At 47.8% G+C, this 17,582-nt stretch overlaps 7 protein-coding genes across 7 annotated transcripts; 3 read left to right on the top strand and 4 right to left on the bottom strand.

Annotated features, from left to right (window-relative positions):
• Positions 1–813: 813 nt before the first annotated feature.
• FPOAC1_002215 (uncharacterized protein) lies at positions 814–2,244 on the bottom strand (the record flags this gene model as incomplete). Its single annotated transcript, XM_044846797.1, has 4 exons — positions 814–1,177; positions 1,242–1,690; positions 1,744–1,987; positions 2,039–2,244. The coding sequence occupies 4 exons, from the start codon at positions 2,242–2,244 to the stop codon at positions 814–816; spliced, it is 1,263 nt and encodes a 420-aa protein (XP_044712713.1).
• A 991-nt stretch (positions 2,245–3,235) lies between these two features.
• FPOAC1_002216 (uncharacterized protein) lies at positions 3,236–4,541 on the top strand (the record flags this gene model as incomplete). Its single annotated transcript, XM_044846798.1, has 2 exons — positions 3,236–3,240; positions 3,287–4,541. The coding sequence occupies 2 exons, from the start codon at positions 3,236–3,238 to the stop codon at positions 4,539–4,541; spliced, it is 1,260 nt and encodes a 419-aa protein (XP_044712714.1).
• A 1,948-nt stretch (positions 4,542–6,489) lies between these two features.
• Positions 6,490–8,582, top strand: FPOAC1_002217 (uncharacterized protein; the record flags this gene model as incomplete). Its single annotated transcript, XM_044846799.1, has 2 exons — positions 6,490–6,565; positions 6,709–8,582. The coding sequence occupies 2 exons, from the start codon at positions 6,490–6,492 to the stop codon at positions 8,580–8,582; spliced, it is 1,950 nt and encodes a 649-aa protein (XP_044712715.1).
• Positions 8,583–9,163: 581 nt separating this feature from the next.
• On the bottom strand, positions 9,164–10,575 carry FPOAC1_002218 (uncharacterized protein; the record flags this gene model as incomplete). Its single annotated transcript, XM_044846800.1, has 4 exons — positions 9,164–9,401; positions 9,594–9,630; positions 9,678–10,051; positions 10,103–10,575. 4 exons carry the CDS (start codon positions 10,573–10,575, stop codon positions 9,164–9,166), a joined length of 1,122 nt encoding a protein of 373 aa, XP_044712716.1.
• A 96-nt stretch (positions 10,576–10,671) lies between these two features.
• FPOAC1_002219 (uncharacterized protein) lies at positions 10,672–11,010 on the bottom strand (the record flags this gene model as incomplete). The annotated part of the gene is made up of 1 exon (XM_044846801.1): positions 10,672–11,010. The coding sequence occupies one exon, from the start codon at positions 11,008–11,010 to the stop codon at positions 10,672–10,674; it is 339 nt and encodes a 112-aa protein (XP_044712717.1).
• Positions 11,011–11,334: 324 nt separating this feature from the next.
• Positions 11,335–12,479, bottom strand: FPOAC1_002220 (uncharacterized protein; the record flags this gene model as incomplete). The annotated part of the gene is made up of 2 exons (XM_044846802.1): positions 11,335–12,382; positions 12,439–12,479. 2 exons carry the CDS (start codon positions 12,477–12,479, stop codon positions 11,335–11,337), a joined length of 1,089 nt encoding a protein of 362 aa, XP_044712718.1.
• A 4,120-nt stretch (positions 12,480–16,599) lies between these two features.
• FPOAC1_002221 (uncharacterized protein) lies at positions 16,600–17,206 on the top strand (the record flags this gene model as incomplete). The annotated part of the gene is made up of 2 exons (XM_044846803.1): positions 16,600–16,822; positions 16,881–17,206. 2 exons carry the CDS (start codon positions 16,600–16,602, stop codon positions 17,204–17,206), a joined length of 549 nt encoding a protein of 182 aa, XP_044712719.1.
• Positions 17,207–17,582: the final 376 nt, after the last annotated feature.

The raw sequence follows: 17,582 nt of genomic DNA on the forward strand, positions 1-17,582 counted from the left end.
ACTTAATCTCTTTCCCCGCGTTTCTTCCCCACCCCCGCATCATCTCTCGATATCCCGAACCAATAACGCTTCATAGAGCGACCTTGGATGCCGAGGCTCGTAGTTAATCTAGACTAACCCTTGACAGAAAACGACTAGTCCAACCAGTCCAGAAAGGCTACTTGAACACCTCCCTAGCTCCCCAACCTTGAGTCTACGACTCTTCCTCGTTGGACAGACTGAAAAGAAGGGGACGCTAACTTATGGTTGTTTGCAATTTGGCTTGGCTTGGTCCGCGCTTGAGAGCTGCCACCTGAGGGAGGCTTGCAGCAACACCGCATGGCAACCCAACCCAAAAGCATTGCTATCTCTTTGTGGCAATGCTTGCGCATCCTTCCCTAGCTCCAACGTCGGTACGCGCCGAGGCTCTATTATCCGTCAATGATCCTTCCTTCGGTAGCGACAAAAGTGTCATTCGGGATATCAAGCTATCAATTGTACGTTCCTATACGCTTGCTGAACTACCTCAAGTCAAACTCAGAAATACAATTCGTCTCTCAGCCCTCGGATACTGTCCGAATCCTTGAAGCATCCTCTCTTCTGGATGCCTCCTTTCTAACCAGACTGCGCCTCGGTATCTCATCTATGCTGCAACAAAAACAACATCACACCGAAACAAGAAAAACCTTCACACCTTTATCAAATCCTTCCAGCTCACCTTGAAGGGTTGTGCAACCTTAAGCCGTCAAATTTCGACAGACACAACCGTCAAGGTCCGGTTCCATACACATCCCCAAGCTTACCGCCCTGATCCCAACCGAACCTCGGCTCTTTCTATTGAAAGACTGTTGTCATAGTCGTAAACGTCTTCTTGGTGTTGTGCCAAATCAGCGCAACAGTGCCAACAACAGTGAAGAGCTGGAGAATCTCCCATGGCTGCCGTGTCTTGACCTCGGTCTCGATGTAATCGACCTTACCCCCCTCCATGCGAGGGAACCGACCAGTTGACATGTACTCTTCCATCAGTGCATCCTTCTTATACCACTCCTCGCGAAGCCAGAGATCAAAGGCCTTTTGGTCGTCGAGGGGAATGTCGCTCAGTCGGAAACGGCGCCAGTGAAAGTTGACCGACTTGGGAGGTCGCCCTTGGAAGTAGGTGCTAACCAGACCAAAGTACTCTTCACCGAATCCACCTCGGCTATATTCGTTCGTCAGTCGACAGATTTTATGCTGTGTAACGGGGCTTGCAGGTCACAACTTACGGGATTCCCTCATACGCGACCGTGCAATCATAGACGTAGTCAAGGCTTCCTTTGAGCTCGTTCAAACAAAAGAACATACCGGTGCTCCTTGGGAGCAAAACGTGCTCGGGATCCTTGAGATCCATCTTGGCCGCCCAGCCTGCCGATTTTCTACGCCCATTGTTGGAAAGATTGGTGCCTTCAGGGAACAAGAGCAGCCACATCGGGTCCATATAAGACTTCCCATTGGGGTCAACCTTGGGCTTCTTCAGCTTGTTGAGGCGGTAAGCCATTCTGGGTTGATCAGAAGTCATCTTTCTTGACATGAAGATGAATCCATAGAGCTGCATGCCCAACCCAACAATTGGGATGCGCTTGAGTGACTCCTTGAGAATGATGTAAATGTGGCCATGCATGCTTGGGGAGTTGGCATAAGCAATCCACCAGAGGTAAAGCCAGTCAGTGTAAATCTACAACCAGAATTAGCACACGGCCGTTTTGCGTATCGCATCGCCTCTCCTACCTGATGATTGGCGATGAGCACCAACCGCTCAGGGAACTCAAACTGCACTCCCCCGTCGGCCCGTAACTTAATCTGGCCAGCGACCGACTCGTCACCGCTAACTCGAATGGTTGTCGGGCCCCAGATTTGGGTCATGAGAGTTATGGTAAGACCAAAGAAGCCCTTGGTCATGGCTATGTAAGCGTAGTACCAGTCACGGTTGACAAAGTACAGCGGCAAACCGACGAGCTGGGTGAGGAAAATGCTGCCATCATGTTAGCCATGATGCGGTCGATAACGGACTTGCTGTGCATACATGAATATGCATGAATTGAAGTAGAGAGCGAAACAAGAGCCGCGGATTATTTGCACAAAGGTTCCATAGCCCTCCTTTCCCGACGGATGCTCTTCCTTTGATAACGGCTTTTCGTTCTTGACCAACGACTCTTCAGTGATTCCAGCAAGGACTTCTGGCGCTGGGACTGCCGTCTCTGACGGGTGAGCGTTTGTGGTGTCAGCCATGGCGGCGCCTGGCTATCGCTTGCTTGCTTGCTTAAATGTGTTTGTCTATCTCGACCGATGGGCTCGTACGAGGTGTCACGACGAGGAGAACGAACAAAAACAGATAAAAGAGCGCCCTAAAGACTGTTATATCTCGTGTTTGCCTCGTCAAAATGGATATCGCCGAGCTGAGGTGAAGACGAGGGGTCGCGTGGCACAGGCAGTCAGTCTGCAGCTGTATAAGCCTCGTGGCAGCCGACGAACACTGTCGCAAACCTGCTAAAGTTCCAGGTAAAGGTAAAGACAAAGATGCAAAAGAAAATTACTAGTCCAGGTTACAGCATGTGATTAATGTCTAGGCATGAGCTTATTGCTACCGTACCTACATAACGTCCATGCTTTGTCTGTTCTTCGTTAGCTGCTACCAGCAAGCAAGGCAGGTTAGTAGTCTAGTGACATCAGGCGGATGCGTCGGAGGGCTGAGGTCCTATGACATTTGACCAATCACAACCTGGTAATATGAGATCTCGCAGCTGTTGGATCTACATCTACAGAAGCTATCGCGGGGTTCATCAAGACACTCTACAGTGGAGGTCATATACATTCTTCACCTGATCAGTTTTTATCTTTAAGGTTATAATGTCCGAGTCAATAAAAAGGGTTCAGATACCGTGATCTGATCCCTTGAAAACTCTCCAAGCTTGAGTACCCTCATTCTTTCCCAGAAGCTTTACCTCTAAGAAGGCAGGCGGTGAAAATAGCCCACCATTAGCTTCATAGATTCTGCCAAAGCAGTTGCAAAGCAACTAGCTGCCGTCTTCGGCGTCATCTATAGTCAAATTTAATCAGCCTGGACAGGCATATTTTCTTCTTGAAAGCCATGCACCATCATCCATGCCATGTCTAGAAGGCACTTCATAAGAGGCCTGGCGCCCGTTCAGCCCAGAATTTATCAGCGACCCACGTGTTCGTTCATTGTTCGACTACCAACCTCGACTTGCACTCCACAAACATGCCGTTTTCTATCGACAACTTCTGCCCGCCGAACCTCTGAAATTCGCAGCATTGCAGAACTACCAAATAGAATAAACCCACGATACCTCCAAAGTACCAAGCCAGGATCATCACTTTTATCTCTCAACTGGCCCAAGCCTCCTCAAAACCTTCTCATCATCCACAAGCTGTACTCAGATGCAGTTGTCGACGCCGTTGTCAAGTTTTCCACATACCTTCACAATGAGTATCCCGAGGTCAACCTTGTATTCGAGCCACGCATCGCCGAATCGCTAAAGGAACATCTCGATTTCCCAATCTACGCCTCCGACTCTCGATCCAACATGGCAGACAAGGTTGACGTCATTGCAACATTTGGAGGAGATGGCACTGTTCTCCGAGCTGCTAGTCTGTACAAGCTTCATGGCTCTGTTCCTCCCATCCTTTCATTCAACATGGGAACGTTGGGGTTTCTCGGAGAATGGGATTTCAGGGAATACAAAAAGGCTTGGAGGGAAACGTTTATGAGTGGCAGTGATGTTGCAACACGCGAAGCCAACTACCCTCGTGGCGATTGGGACAAGACAACCCCAGTATCCTACACAGCTTGGGATAGGCACAAGGGGAAGAGCATGGGAGCTCAGCGAGCTTCCAAGGTGCTGCTGCGCCATCGCATCAAGGCTGACGTGTTTGATCCCTCGGGAAACAATATCAACCATTGGCTGTCAGATACGTTATCAAGCGAAGCCAAGTCGGGGGCAAAAGCGTTAGCAGTCCCGCACGAACCGTCGCCATCATTGAGAGCAATCAACGAGATATCGGTGCATCGAGGATCTCACCCTCATCTAGCCATTATCGACATTTACCAGAACGGGCACTTTCTTACCGAAACCACAGCTGATGGTATACTTATCAGCACACCGACTGGCTCGACAGCGTACAGTCTAAGTGCGGGCGGCCCTATTGTTCATCCACTAGTCAAGTCCATTCTTATCACGTCCATCAGCCCTTGTAGTCTCAGCTTTCGATCGCTAGTACTTCCACTGGACACAAAGGTCACCTTGCGGATGAGCCGGAAGAACCGTGGCCGTGAGCTTGATCTCAGCATTGATGGCAAGCGATGCGCCGGAGTGTCCCCAGGGACCGAGATTCGGGTGGAAGGTGAATTCATTGGACGTGCTGGGCCTGGTGAAGAGTGGCATGGCGGTGTGCCATGCATGATCAGGACCGAAGATGATGACCCTTGGGTTGGTGGATTGACTGGCCTCCTCAAGTTTAACAGCACTTTTGGACGAGAGCCTGCAGGCGATGAATTTGCTGATTAAAGCCAGCTATGAGATATGTTGATGCCCATGCATGCAGATCTAGAATATATAATGCAATATTTGATACCCATGCTTTTATTAGAGGATATAAGATGACATCTACAGATATTCTAGGGCTGAACATGCTAGCGGGTACAGAAGATCGCCAGCTTTAAAACACAAATAAATACCAAACCCAAGAGTTTGGTTTGATATAAACAGCATAGAAAGTCTTTTGACATTATGCTTCCGGCAGTCGACTGCCCTAACCTTGAGGACATGGTAACCAACTGAAGCATAACAGCTGCAATAAGCTTGCAAAAGAGGAATAGATCGCTCTAGTTCTCCGCATCGGCCGAGAAAAAGTGAAGCTATGGAATTGTCCGCGGACAAGGGTTCAGGCTAAAATTATGATGTGGTAAGCGTTCCTGGACCACTCAACACGAGAGATTGCACCTTTTGGTGGTAAATGGTGATCCACGATGGATGCATGCCCGCTGACAGATGGCAGTGCAGTGGAGGAGAATCCACAACGTGATACGAGAGGCCTGTACTTTATATCCACAGTTATCCATTATTTTTTTAGAAGCTGACATGGTGAGAATTTTGATGGCATTTGTCTTACTTGATGCAATACCTTTTGGTCGACAGAGATGTGTTGTACAATATGTATCTAAGCGCCCTTTGGATGAATCTTTGTGTGTGAATTGCATGACAACAAGACGTCACAAGAGCCGCCAAGCCGTCTTGGCTCTGGAAATCTAAGCTTGGGGCATTCCCTTTAATTTCTCTAGGCAGGGGTAATCGTTCTATGTACTCTGTACGCGGGAGAGCATTTGACCCCGAGACTTTGGTAATGGCCAGTGCTTGATCTTCATGGAAATGTCGTTTGACGTTTTATGTTCCGCGGATCTTAATACTCACTCAGCCTTTGCGAAATATCCAGAATAGGGGATCCATGGCTGAGGTGAGGTCATTCCATCCCGAGGCTCAGCTCAGCTCAGCGGGCATCCATAATCCCCCCTAGGGTGCAATAGCGGGTGTACCTGGAACAGCTTTGAGCCTTGTGAGTGGCTGGTTCGTGTGCAGGGTGTTTATTCCATTCTGGGGGCCCCATAACGACTCTATCTGTCACTTGTGGACTAATAAAAGCTGTATGTAGACTTAGTAGTTGGACAACAAAAGGTCATGTTACAAGACGATAACGTACGAGTATCAACGTTCAATTGCAGTTCAAAAGGTTCAACAAAACTTATCCGTAGCTACACGCAGTGCAACTCTACATTAAAGCACAAAAGTCACACAGCCTGTACTATTATTGCATCAAACCGATACAGCTCAGAGAGGCGGCGCAGGGCTGGGCAAGTCTTGGCATCAAAGTAAGAGAGGGACTTTGGGCGCCTGTAAGAAAATGGTGCGCTCGGCGGCTGATGACACTAGAAAAAGGAATGGAGAGAAACGAATTAATTGTTATTTATATACTCACTTGCTTTGCCAGTTGTTTTGATATTCATGTACTCGTCTCGAACTACTAAACATGTGCCAGAACTAAAAGCACAGATCAAAAAAATCACAAGAAACCGTTTCCAATCAAACTCTCACCCCACATTGAATCCTTCCCTCTTACAAGCAACCCTCGCGTGTTTCTTGGATTTCATTTTACTATTCCCTTTATTTTTCGTTTCATTCTTCTTTAGAAGGGATTTCTCTCTTTTCTTCTTCGTTTCGTTCTATATCGCATTTCTTTTTATTTGCCCTTTGCCATTTTGGACGCATTCAACTTTGAAACACCAACTTTATCTTATTCCGAGCATCTTCGCCGATCGCATAACCATTCTCGAGCCAATTTATCGACAACGACAATTCAAATTCGACTTATCCACTTCGTTCCTTCTGGCGCCTTTACAAACTCTTCTTAGCTTACCGTCTTCTCATCACTCCTTTCACCTTGCCCGAGGCCTTAATTAGTATGGCCATCACTTCGGGCCTCGCCCTTTTGCTGGCTGCCAGCGCCGCCCTGCAACCCGTTGCTGCCAGACCTTCCAGTAAGTCGACATTCTCACCCAATCGCGCGCGCTCGCATATTACATGATTGCATTTTGAGGCGCATCAAGGTTGTTGTGCTGTGGTGCCATTTCTTGCCAGATTTACGGGTCCTGGATCGAGGCTAATCGCAACCTAATCGCAGTTGACGACGCCTTTGTCGCCATCTCCAACTCAGATTTCTCTGCCCGATCTGTGTCAAAACGAGGCACTCCTCAAGCCCCCGATGGTTATGTTCCCGCCAAAGTCGATTGCCCAAGCACGCGCCCGACCATTCGAAATGGCTCTACAATCTCGAGCATGGAGCGCGACTGGATTCCGAAGCGCCGAAACGAGACCATCTCCCCTATCCGAGATCTTCTGAAACGAATTGCGATCCCTGGTTTCAACAGCGAAGAGTATCTTAAGGATGTCGAGACCAACGCTACAGCTCTCCCAAATATTGGTCTTGCCGTCTCTGGTGGTGGTTATCGTGCCATGTTGTGCGGTGCTGGTGCGCTGGCGGCTTGGGATATTCGCTCCGACGGTAGCGACAAGGATGGGAACCTCGGTGGTCTTTTGCAAAGTGCGACATATCTCTCAGGTCTTTCCGGTGGTGGATGGCTCGTCGGTAGTCTGATGATGAACAACTTCACCTCTGTGCAAGACAGCGTGCAATATCCTGGTCTTTGGCAGTTAGAGAACTCGATCCTGGAGGGTCCTGAGCGATACTCACTGGTTCAATACTACAACACCATTTTCGACGCTGTATCGGATAAGAAAGATGCAGGTTACGAACGATCTCTCACAGATTACTGGGGCCGCATGCTATCATATCAGCTCATCAATGCCACAGATGGTGGTCCTTCCTATACCTGGTCTTCTATTGCTGACGATCCTGACTTCTCTGAGGGCAAGGCTCCTATGCCTCTCATTGTCGCTGACGGTCGCGCGCCCAACGAGAAGATCATCTCGCTTAACGCGACCAACTTTGAATTTACTCCTTGGGAGCTTGGCTCCTACGACCCTGTTCTTGAGGGCTTTGTTCCCCTCAAGTACGTCGGTTCCGAGTTCGACAAGGGAAAGCTACCCAAGGACAAGTCCTGTATTGCTGGCTTCGACAACGCCGGTTTCGTCATGGGAACTTCTAGCAGTCTTTTTAACCAGATTGTTTTGTACCTGAACGACGACGACAGCAACTACGTCCCCGATGGTGTTCCCAACATTGCCCTCGAGGCTGTATCCGCCGTCTTCAACGCTCTTGGCAATGAGAACAACGATATCGCCGACTGGACCCCTAACCCCTTCTATGGCTGGAACCCCGAGGAGAACCTGAGCGCCGAATCTGAGCGTCTCACTCTCGTCGACGGCGGTGAGGATCTTCAGAACATCCCTTACTACCCTCACCTCCGGAAGGACCGTGAGGTTGACGTTGTCTTCTCTTTCGACTCCTCAGCCGACACCGAATTCAGCTGGCCCGACGGTGCATCTCCCATTGCTACCTATGAGCGCTCTCTTACCGACATTGCAAAGGGCTCATCATTCCCTCCCGTTCCTGATAAGAACACCTTCCTCAACCTCGGCCTCAACACCCGCCCAACCTTCTTCGGCTGCAACGCCACCAATATGACTGAGCCCACTCCTCTCATCGTTTACATCCCCAACTACCCCTACGTCTACTCCTCCAATATCTCCACCTTCCAAATGAGCATCAACTCCTCCGAGCTCTCCGCCATCATCGAAAACGGTTACGCTGTCGCCACCATGCTTAACGGCACCCGCGACGAAAACTGGCCCGTCTGCGTTGGTTGCGCCATGCTCGCCCGCAGCTTCGACCGCACAAACACTACCGTGCCCGACAAGTGCCAAGAGTGTTTCACAAACTACTGCTGGAACGGCACTATCGACAACAGTGATCCTGGCGTCTATGACCCTCAATTCATCGGCGACGAGATTCAGATTGAGAGTTCTGCGACAAAGATGGCCAGCAACGCCTTCGTCGCTATCGCAGCCGCTGCAGGATTCATCCTAGCCATTTAAACCTGAAAAACAAGAAAAGACGAAAAGGTTTTGCACATAGGGGAAGAATATACATATATATATATATACCACGTATTGGAGTTGTTGATTTTTACTTTATTTATTCGTTTTGAAGCATGTTCTTGAGGAAATGCATTGCGAAGGGGATATATCTCGATTGAATAGACGATGAGTCTGAGGCTCATATTGTTTTTATTTGCTATACTTGAATTGAAGGGGTTGCACGGTTTGCTCTTTAGGATACCTAGTACTATGGTCAATCTAAATGATTTCGCGCCCAATGTTGTTGTGTGATAGTGAAATCATGATCTTGACAATCTCACTTTGATTCAAACTCAAAAACGATATCTCGGTACGCTGCGAGACAGAACGACGTCGTCAATGTCATTATATTCGTTTGGTTACACGGCTAGAACTACTTCTTAATGAGTGTATTTACTATCTGCGGGGCATCAGAAACGTTGGTCTCTTGCTGTTCAAGAGACTGACTGCTTGAGTTAGTTTATGCTGTTCTGACTGGACTTTCAGGTGGTTCATTCCAACATAAAGGCTCGGGGGTTAAGTCTTCTATTACTTACTATCTAGAAGTCGCAAGACTTGATATCTCTGAATGGGAGCTTTTTTGAAACCTTTCCATCAGTCGGCTCCATTCGACTATCCTGACGACGACCCCCATCATAACCAGTATTGTATATGTGCTTTCGTGGACTACTGTGGTTTTTGCCCGCCAATAGCTCGTCAATCTCTTGAGCAATGCCAAGTGACCATGCGTACGTATTCATTCCTTTGTCAAAAGCCTTCCACATACAGTCAATCTCGCTGAGTACCGTCAGCCCAGCAGCACCGACAACTCCGATTAGGAAACATGAAAAGAGCCTTTTCGATACTGTCAAGCTCTCCCAGTCAATTCTAATGAATAAAGGAACCGCAAACAACATCACTTTTGCAACAATTTGCAATACCCATAGGAAAGCAACAGGTACTGCATCGTTCTAAGAATAGACCAGGCACTCGCGACCTGATATGGCCATGACATCGATATTCTCGCCTGTTATAATGAGAACCGTGATGTCTACTAAGGGTATGGTCACTTACGGAGGAAGGGGGATCTGAGAGGATCCAAGTTTCTGTCGTCAATTAAGTTTTCGAGAATCATGCGAATATTGGTAATTGTATGTTGGGCAGCCAAAGACGGGCGGTTGTTTCGGCGCGAAGTACGGAACTCCATTTCCAGTTCCAATGAGAATGTCTCAAAGAAATGGGTTTGCTCGATATCGACATTTTCCTCTATATTAGATCGAGGTGCTTGACTCAGTTGTGACGAAGAACTTTGCCATGTGATAGGGTATATCCTTGTGAGTCGATGCACGGCTTCTTCGCAGCGGCTATCAACATCTGCGTAACATTTGTTGTCTAGTCCCTGGTGCAGTAGACAGACTGGATACGCCGTTAACAGTGCGAGGCATTTGCTAAAAATAGTTAATCTTCAGTACATTAGGTTGACTGACAAGAGGACTCACAAAACGTCGCGTTGCAGTTTCTTCTGTCGCTTCCCATGTTGAATCATCTGTTCCACTTCATTTCTGAATTGAACAATGTTCGGGTCTCTCTGTATCTCAAGATCAACAACTTGCGTGCTTTTCAAAAGCAATGTCGCTATCGTGGTGGCTGTATGCCCTACACGTTCCATTCCGACCCGCGCTCCTCGCAAACTGAGAAGTTTTAGCTTCATCTTCGACGTTACAATGGGGAGGGTTGCAGACGTGATGAGGCCCTGAGCCATAGAAAAAGCTGAACCGACAATACAGACTTCAAAGAAGAAGGGAAGAAACCTGGAATGTGTCTTGGTATCCATAAGTCCTGGAGCGATACTCCTGCCTTCATATGCTCCCTCGAAACCAGAGGCACTACCGTTGGGTGAAGACCTGCGTATAGGCATTTCCCCCCATACTTGGCCTGAAGGGTCGTATGCGCCTCGAGTCAGCCAATCCATGATGGACGTGATCATCATAGACCAAACAGACATCACGACAAAGCGAAAGACAAAACGAGAGACAAAACGTCCACGATTCCTAGTCTGGCCAAGTTCCTAATCGATGTACCTGGAACCTTCTGGGTCGGCGAATTTCCCCTCGATTCGATAGTCTTCGCTATCATGGTTATGTATTAGAAAAAGTTGGATAAGAAGTCTGAGGCATTGGGGCCTGATCCAGTTGGTTTTCTGGAGATACCACTCTCTCTTGGATGGCTGCGGGGTGTAGTATCCTTGTTCAAGATCGTCCAAACCAGAGGAGCTACACGTGTGGCATAGGATTTGGGGAGGTGGGCTAGCTCGTCGAAAAGCGGTTGGCAAAGACGACTCGGAGGTATCGTTGGAGAAGAAGCGCCTCGATAAGTATCGGGGAAGTCTCGCACGGCTTCTCGTCATAATGGGCGAGAAAGGGGGTGTATGGAGAAGTAAATGATTGATGTGTATATGATGCTGCTTTCAATAATAAGAACGCCTAGACGACGATGGGTCTACTGACATAAAAGACTCAAGATAATGGTGATAGAAGTTGATCTTTGCCCTGGCCTCCTTTCTTCAATAATGTCGATAGGACGTCATAAAGAAATATCTGTTGAGGAAAGCACAACAGCTCACACTGCGGAGAATATGTTCCGTAACGATAGGATAGTGGAAGGCGCGCAGCGTACACTTTACTTTTTTATTGTTCATTAAGTTCATTATATCTGAAGTGCCCTAAAGGCTTTAAGCAAAAGTAACGTCCTTGCCAGTCTTGGCACTCTCGAAAACACCCTCGATGATCTGCAAAACATCTCGAGCTTCGCTGGCCTTGACAGGCACATACTCTTCCTTTCCAGTCTCAACAGCCTTTGCGAGCTGGGCATAGAAGGCCTTGTAAGTAGGAACCTCAATAGAGGAGAGAGGTTGCTCCTTGGCCTTCTCGTTCTCGTCAACAACAATCAATTTGTATCGTGCAGGGTCCTCCTTTCCGAAACCTTCGTCAGTAGCCTTTGTGCCGGCCTTGAGCGCATCTTCTTGCGTGTCAAGACCCAGCTTGCGGAAGCTGCCCTTTGTACCGCGGACCCAGAAACGAGGCTGCTCAAGCTCGGCACTGAGGACGCTGATGCGGATGTTGACAATAAGACCATCAGGGTAGGTCAATTCAGCTGAGACACCGTCGGGGTTCTCAAAGTCAAACTTGCCGCTGCGCTGAGAGAGGAGACGACCATGGACAGACTGAGGCTTGCCGAAGAGGATATAGGCCTGATCAATGAGATGCGTTCCCAAATCAAAAAGGGCACTGCCACCCTGAGAGATGGGCAAATCCAACTTCCAGTTGTTGGAGGGGACCATTCGGTAACGGTCAAAGTGGTTATCAAACTGGAAGATACGGCCCAGTGTACCCTCAGAAATGAGCTTCTGGAGGGTAACGAAATCAGAGTCCCATCGTCGGTTCTGGTAAACAATAAGGAGCTTTCCGTTCTGCTTGGCAATCTCGATGAGCTTGTCGGCCTCAGCAGAAGTAGGCACGAAAGGCTTCTCGGTCAAGACATGCTTTCCGGACTCGAGAGCAGCCTTTGTGAGTTCGAAGTGGTTGTTGGGAGGAGTGCTGATAATGATCAAGTCGACATCGGAGTCAGCAAAGAGTTGCTTGTAGTCTGTGTAGTGCTTGATATCGGGGTAGTCAGCAGGCGCTGAGTTGCCCTCCTTGGGAGATCGCTGGACGATGGCATGCAGCTTGAACTGGGGAGTCTGAGTAAGGAAGGGGATGTGGAAGATTTTGGCAGACATGCTATTTGAGTCAGCTGATTGAAGTGGTGAGATGTCATGATTATGAGGTTGACTTACCCATATCCCACGATGCCCACGTTAAATGTCTTTCCGCTCATTTTGGTTGTATTTGGTTGATGAGCTGCTTGGATATGGTGAGCAATATTACAAGTGGGATATTCTTTGCTTTATAAACAGTCGATTAAAACATTGACATGAACTAGATATTTCTCCAAACTGTCGAATGATTCCGTCATGATGCGGAGTTACTCCCCACGGTTACTTGCCAAGCCATTCTTGGAGGCTCTGGAGAGCTCCGAGGTTTACGGTTGGTTCGTGGTCTCTGAATAAAGTGGATTTGACCGAGAAGTCGGGGATGTTTGGAGAAGAGTGAGAAGGTCCAAGCGAGAGAGCTTCAACTACTTAGTCAAGTTTTGACATCTGTTGGGATTACAAAACATCTAAAGGCTTTTCAATATGGGATATTTGCATGATAGAAGAAACGAGAAAATAAAATTTACTTTCTTAGTGAGGAATATTGGTTAGTTGCGGAAGTTCCTGTTTAGGAAAGGTATCTGCAAGACTGCAACAAGTCTATATCTCTTGATAAGCTCATGTTATCGATACGACAATCCGACATAAATTCCCGGACGGAGTGGATGTAAAGGCCGATGATTTCGGCGCCGTGGCCGAACATTTGGAGTCTCAGACCGGGGTGGATCCCGGACAATCGCTGCGACACCCGGGTGGTCGATCAAGACTATGATACAAGTCGAGATGAGGATCCAATTCAATGGGACATAGTTTCTAGTAGCACGTGTTACTGATTGACTGTGTATCATCACTAAGGTATATTCCTGTTTTAGCTTTCATCAACCACAAGATAGGTCGGTGTCTTGTATAACAGCCTTAGCTGATGTATGCCAACCTGCAAAGGCCGACCCATTCACTACATAGTATTACATCAACGCCCGTAAATACCTGTATTCAACTTCTAGTATCTCCAGTATAACCAGCCAAGATCTTAGCCAGGAATCTTGCTCAACATGTGCGTCACACCATGTTTCATAGACCCTTCTCGAACAGGGGCAGACAAGACTGGCACATTCAATCTCGACGTACGTCACACTGGAGATCTAGCCGTGATCTTGGTTAAGAATAAAAGCCGTTGATTTCTGTCGCAAAGCAATTCTTGGAACGGTTGCAATGACGTTGTTGTCAACGGTTGAGCGCCAAGAGACATGGGTTCCCTCTGGCAGAGAATGTGGGATAGTGAACTGTAATGATTGGTGGTAATTTCAGGGTTGAATATGTAGAAAAGCTGGCGGATCAAGGAAACATGGGACTTTGTCGCTGCTGGTAGGATTGAGAGGATTCTGTATCCAAACGACACGGCACTTCAGTCTCGGAGATTACAGCACTGTCTTGCTTTGACTCTAGGGGCACCTGAATGTAGATCCCATCATATGCTTCATCTCTCACCCTCGGTCTAACAATCAACATTGCCCAACCTTCCCTTTTCTATGGTCGGTAGTGATGTAAATTAAAAGTGTGTGGCAACGCATGTTGGCCCTGTATGCAAACCCGAGCTGAGATGGTTGCATTGAACCTAGCCGTTTTGTTCTCTCCAACCTTTGAGGCTATTTTAATCCTAGACCTGGCAGGAATGAAATTTGACATGACGAAGAATGTTGTTCCTTACCTACCCTACTGCTGTGCTGTGCCAGACAAGTACATTCCGTACCTTGCAATAAAGCCTCATCTCGGAGGAATGTGTGTCTTTTCGTCACCAACCTTTTTCATGGTTGCATGTTATGTGTGGTCTATAATTGAGCACCTATGCATAAGTAAATGCACTTGCATTAATGTTAAGATGGATCGTGTTCTCGTAAAGGCTATGCCTGCATTGCATCTCAGCTCATATACATACTTATTGCAAAACACTAAAAATGTCAAATATTGGGATGGGTTCTTTATTGTTGAACAAAAGCAAAAAAAGAGAACAGGAACCCTGTTTCACTAGTAACGTTTGCCAAGTCGGTAACGGCGGATAGGCGATGCGATGAAAGATCCCTTGTCCTCTCCCCATCGCATCAGTCGACTTCAGTTCCTCCCGAAGAGATTCCCCAGCAACAACAACAACAACAGTCGAGTTGGTCCCCCCAGCTAAGCTCAGATCAGAAAAAAGCAAGCAATAAACAGTGCCGCAGGACATGTGGGTTCCTTTCCTTTACTCTTTTTCCCATGTGAGTCCTCGGCGTGGCGGTCGAGAACAAGCAGCGGTTGAGTAGGTAATAATGCATTTGTCCATGGTAGGAAGGCAGTCAGTCTCGATCCCTGACAAGCGACAGGGTCTTTTATTCCCGTTGTGGGTGTCTCTGCCGGGGTTATTTGTTTCTGATGGTGGAGGCGTACACAGAGACGGAGAAGATGCGGGGGGAGTTTGGCGCCATTACTAAAGGAGTGTGTGTGTAAGTTTTTGCAACATTGAGATGATGAAGTTCTCTTCAGAGTTCAGATCACAATAACATATGAAATGAATAATAGAGCAAAAGAGTCAGGTGTTGGGAGTAATGTTGCATCCATGATAGAGCATCCAAGCTTTGAGACTCTACCCTTTGGAGCCAAGTCTTTTCACCATCTGACTTCAAACCAAGCCGATCTCAATATGCTGCATCAAATCAAAAACTAGCAACCTTTGTGCGTGTTGTGTTCCTGCATTTTCGACGTACCATTCCATCTCCTAGTTGTAGTGGTTGGTATGCTGTAACTTTAGCTCATTAAACTTTATAGAACCTGTTTTTCACATTCAACTCACCAACTTTTGACACTGGCTCTGGCCCATTGAGTTCCGTTCATCGGCCCTCGGGGTTCTAAAAAAAAATACCATGGGATTAATAGAACTTTGCGTGTCAGCATGTGACCCAATCCAGGACGAGTCCCGGATTCTGTCCGTACTCCAAATCTTGTTTTTCAGCAGCCAAACAGATGTCTATCACAATCGAGTCACGTTTCTTATAGAGATCCATATCTATTAATCGACATCTACTATGTAAAGCTAACAAGAGGGAACCAATATTCAATATCCAGAAGTGGACCATTCCACGTGTGCTCTGACCTTCGAATACTGATGGGTCGAGCTTCGAATGGGCATCATGTGGGAACAGGTCTCGGATAGAACCCATCGATCGGACCAATAATCCAGCAATTGCCTCTAGAGCATCTGTGCTCACTGCTAAGTTAAGGGGTTTCAGTTAAATAGATTGGACAAGGTGACTTCTACTCCGGTAGCTGCGTCTAGTAAAACCAAGTACCCATTTAGCTTTGACAACTAGCAGCAGCCCCTTTCATTAGTGAGCCCTCTGTACCTGATCTAGGGGATTTTCAAGTGGGTTTCTACAGAGTCTACCCGAGTCATTAAAGAATTGCCTCTCTCAATTTCGGCATTCGTGAATCAACTGGATATACCGAGCTGTTGTTGTAGAGCAGTTTGTGTCTGTACAGGCCTGTGCTTGCTTCAACTTTCGCTCTCTCCGCATCCCCCAGGTTTTTTTCCTTCTCATCTGGATCCCCCTCGTCGATCTACTCGGATGTGTGTATCGAATTCGGTAATCGACCCCGTTGGCCTCGTTAGTTGAAAGGAATAGACAGGCCAGAAACGTACGTAGTTGCTGTATAATCATTTGCATGCACTTGGACCTTTTGTCAATAACCACCCCCTCTTTACACTGGGTTTCTCTGCTGCTATTCTTATCTCCTATTGGTCGACGATCTTCACTGAGCTAGTCGGGCCCGGCTCGTCGCATGCCACTAACCTGATACCCTTGGAGGACTGGCCTGACCTGACCACTTTTCTATACTCCACCCACACTTGGCTAGTTTACATGGATGGCAATAGCTTCAGAATCAAGAACATGACGGATGTCCAAAGCAGTACTTGCAGTGAAGTGCATACCGCACCACATGCAGTTGTAGCTGCAGCTGAGAGGAGAGGCTGGTTCCTCTCTTCCATGAGAATCGATCAACGGCAACCAAACCCGCACAGACATACACCCCTGTTGTACATGATTCGACTTGTTGTTGACTAGAATCTATAAACTACATAAAGCCTCTTCTTCATCCGTCTTCTCGAGTCTCTTTCCTTCCTCCTCATCCACTCGCTCTTACACTGTCTCTTACACTCGTTGTATCTCGTCTTTTTCAAACAACAAGAACAAAAAAACAAACAACACATTCAAAATGAAGTACTCCGTCGCTTTCGTTGCTCTCGCCGCTGTTGCCGCTCAGGCTCAGTCTCTTGCCGACGTCCCCAAGTGCGCCCTTCCTTGCCTCGACAAGGCTATCGCCAGCGAGACCGACTGTGACAAGACCGACCTCGCCTGTGTCTGCAAGGGCTTCAGCGCTGTCCGATCCGTTGCTACCTCTTGTGTCATTAACGAGTGTGGTACCGACGTTGCCATCAGTGAGTCCCCTTCTATATCTTGTAGTTTATATCATATATACTAACCAATGATCTCAAGACGAGGTCCTCCCCGCTACCGAGGGTCTCTGCAAGAACCCTCCCAAGGAGTCTGAGGACAAGCCCTCCACTGCCGAGGAGAAGCCTACCACCACCAAGGTCGTTGTCAGCACCAGCGTCGCTGTCGTTGAGACCACCACCGCCGCCGAGGAGGAGAAGCCCACCACCACTGTCGCTCCTGTTGTTCCCACCACCGCTGCTGAGGAGCCCGTCGCCAGCACCCCCGCTGCCACCCCTTCCAAGGGCCCTGAGCAGACCAACGGCGCTGCTAGCCTCACTGGTCTCGGTGCCCTTGCCATGGCTGCTTTCGCTGCCCTTGCTCTGTAAAGGAGTTTAAGGAACTAGTTTGTCAGTTATGAAGAGCTGATTCCTCAAGTAGTCAAACTGGATAGTCAATGTGTACATCTGGTGAGGCGAACGGGGTAAGAAGCACTGTTTTTCGAGTTGAAAGGACGATATTGATTATGTGTATGAGAATTGGAAACATTATCAGGATTCGATTCACGGGTTAATAGTAATGGTCTTTGACCACAATGAATATGAGCGAATATACCAGTGATCATTATCTCATCTGTCTCTTGTTTCTTGCGATTAAATGCCTGACCAACTGGTTAACAATATCACGAATATACAACAGTCAGTACCTGATTGCAGATCGTGATGACACCCACTTCGATCATACTCAACTGTCAACGGCCGAGTA

Source organism: Fusarium poae, chromosome 1 (assembly GCF_019609905.1).
Source record: "Fusarium poae strain DAOMC 252244 chromosome 1, whole genome shotgun sequence".
NCBI lineage: Eukaryota > Fungi > Ascomycota > Sordariomycetes > Hypocreales > Nectriaceae > Fusarium > Fusarium poae.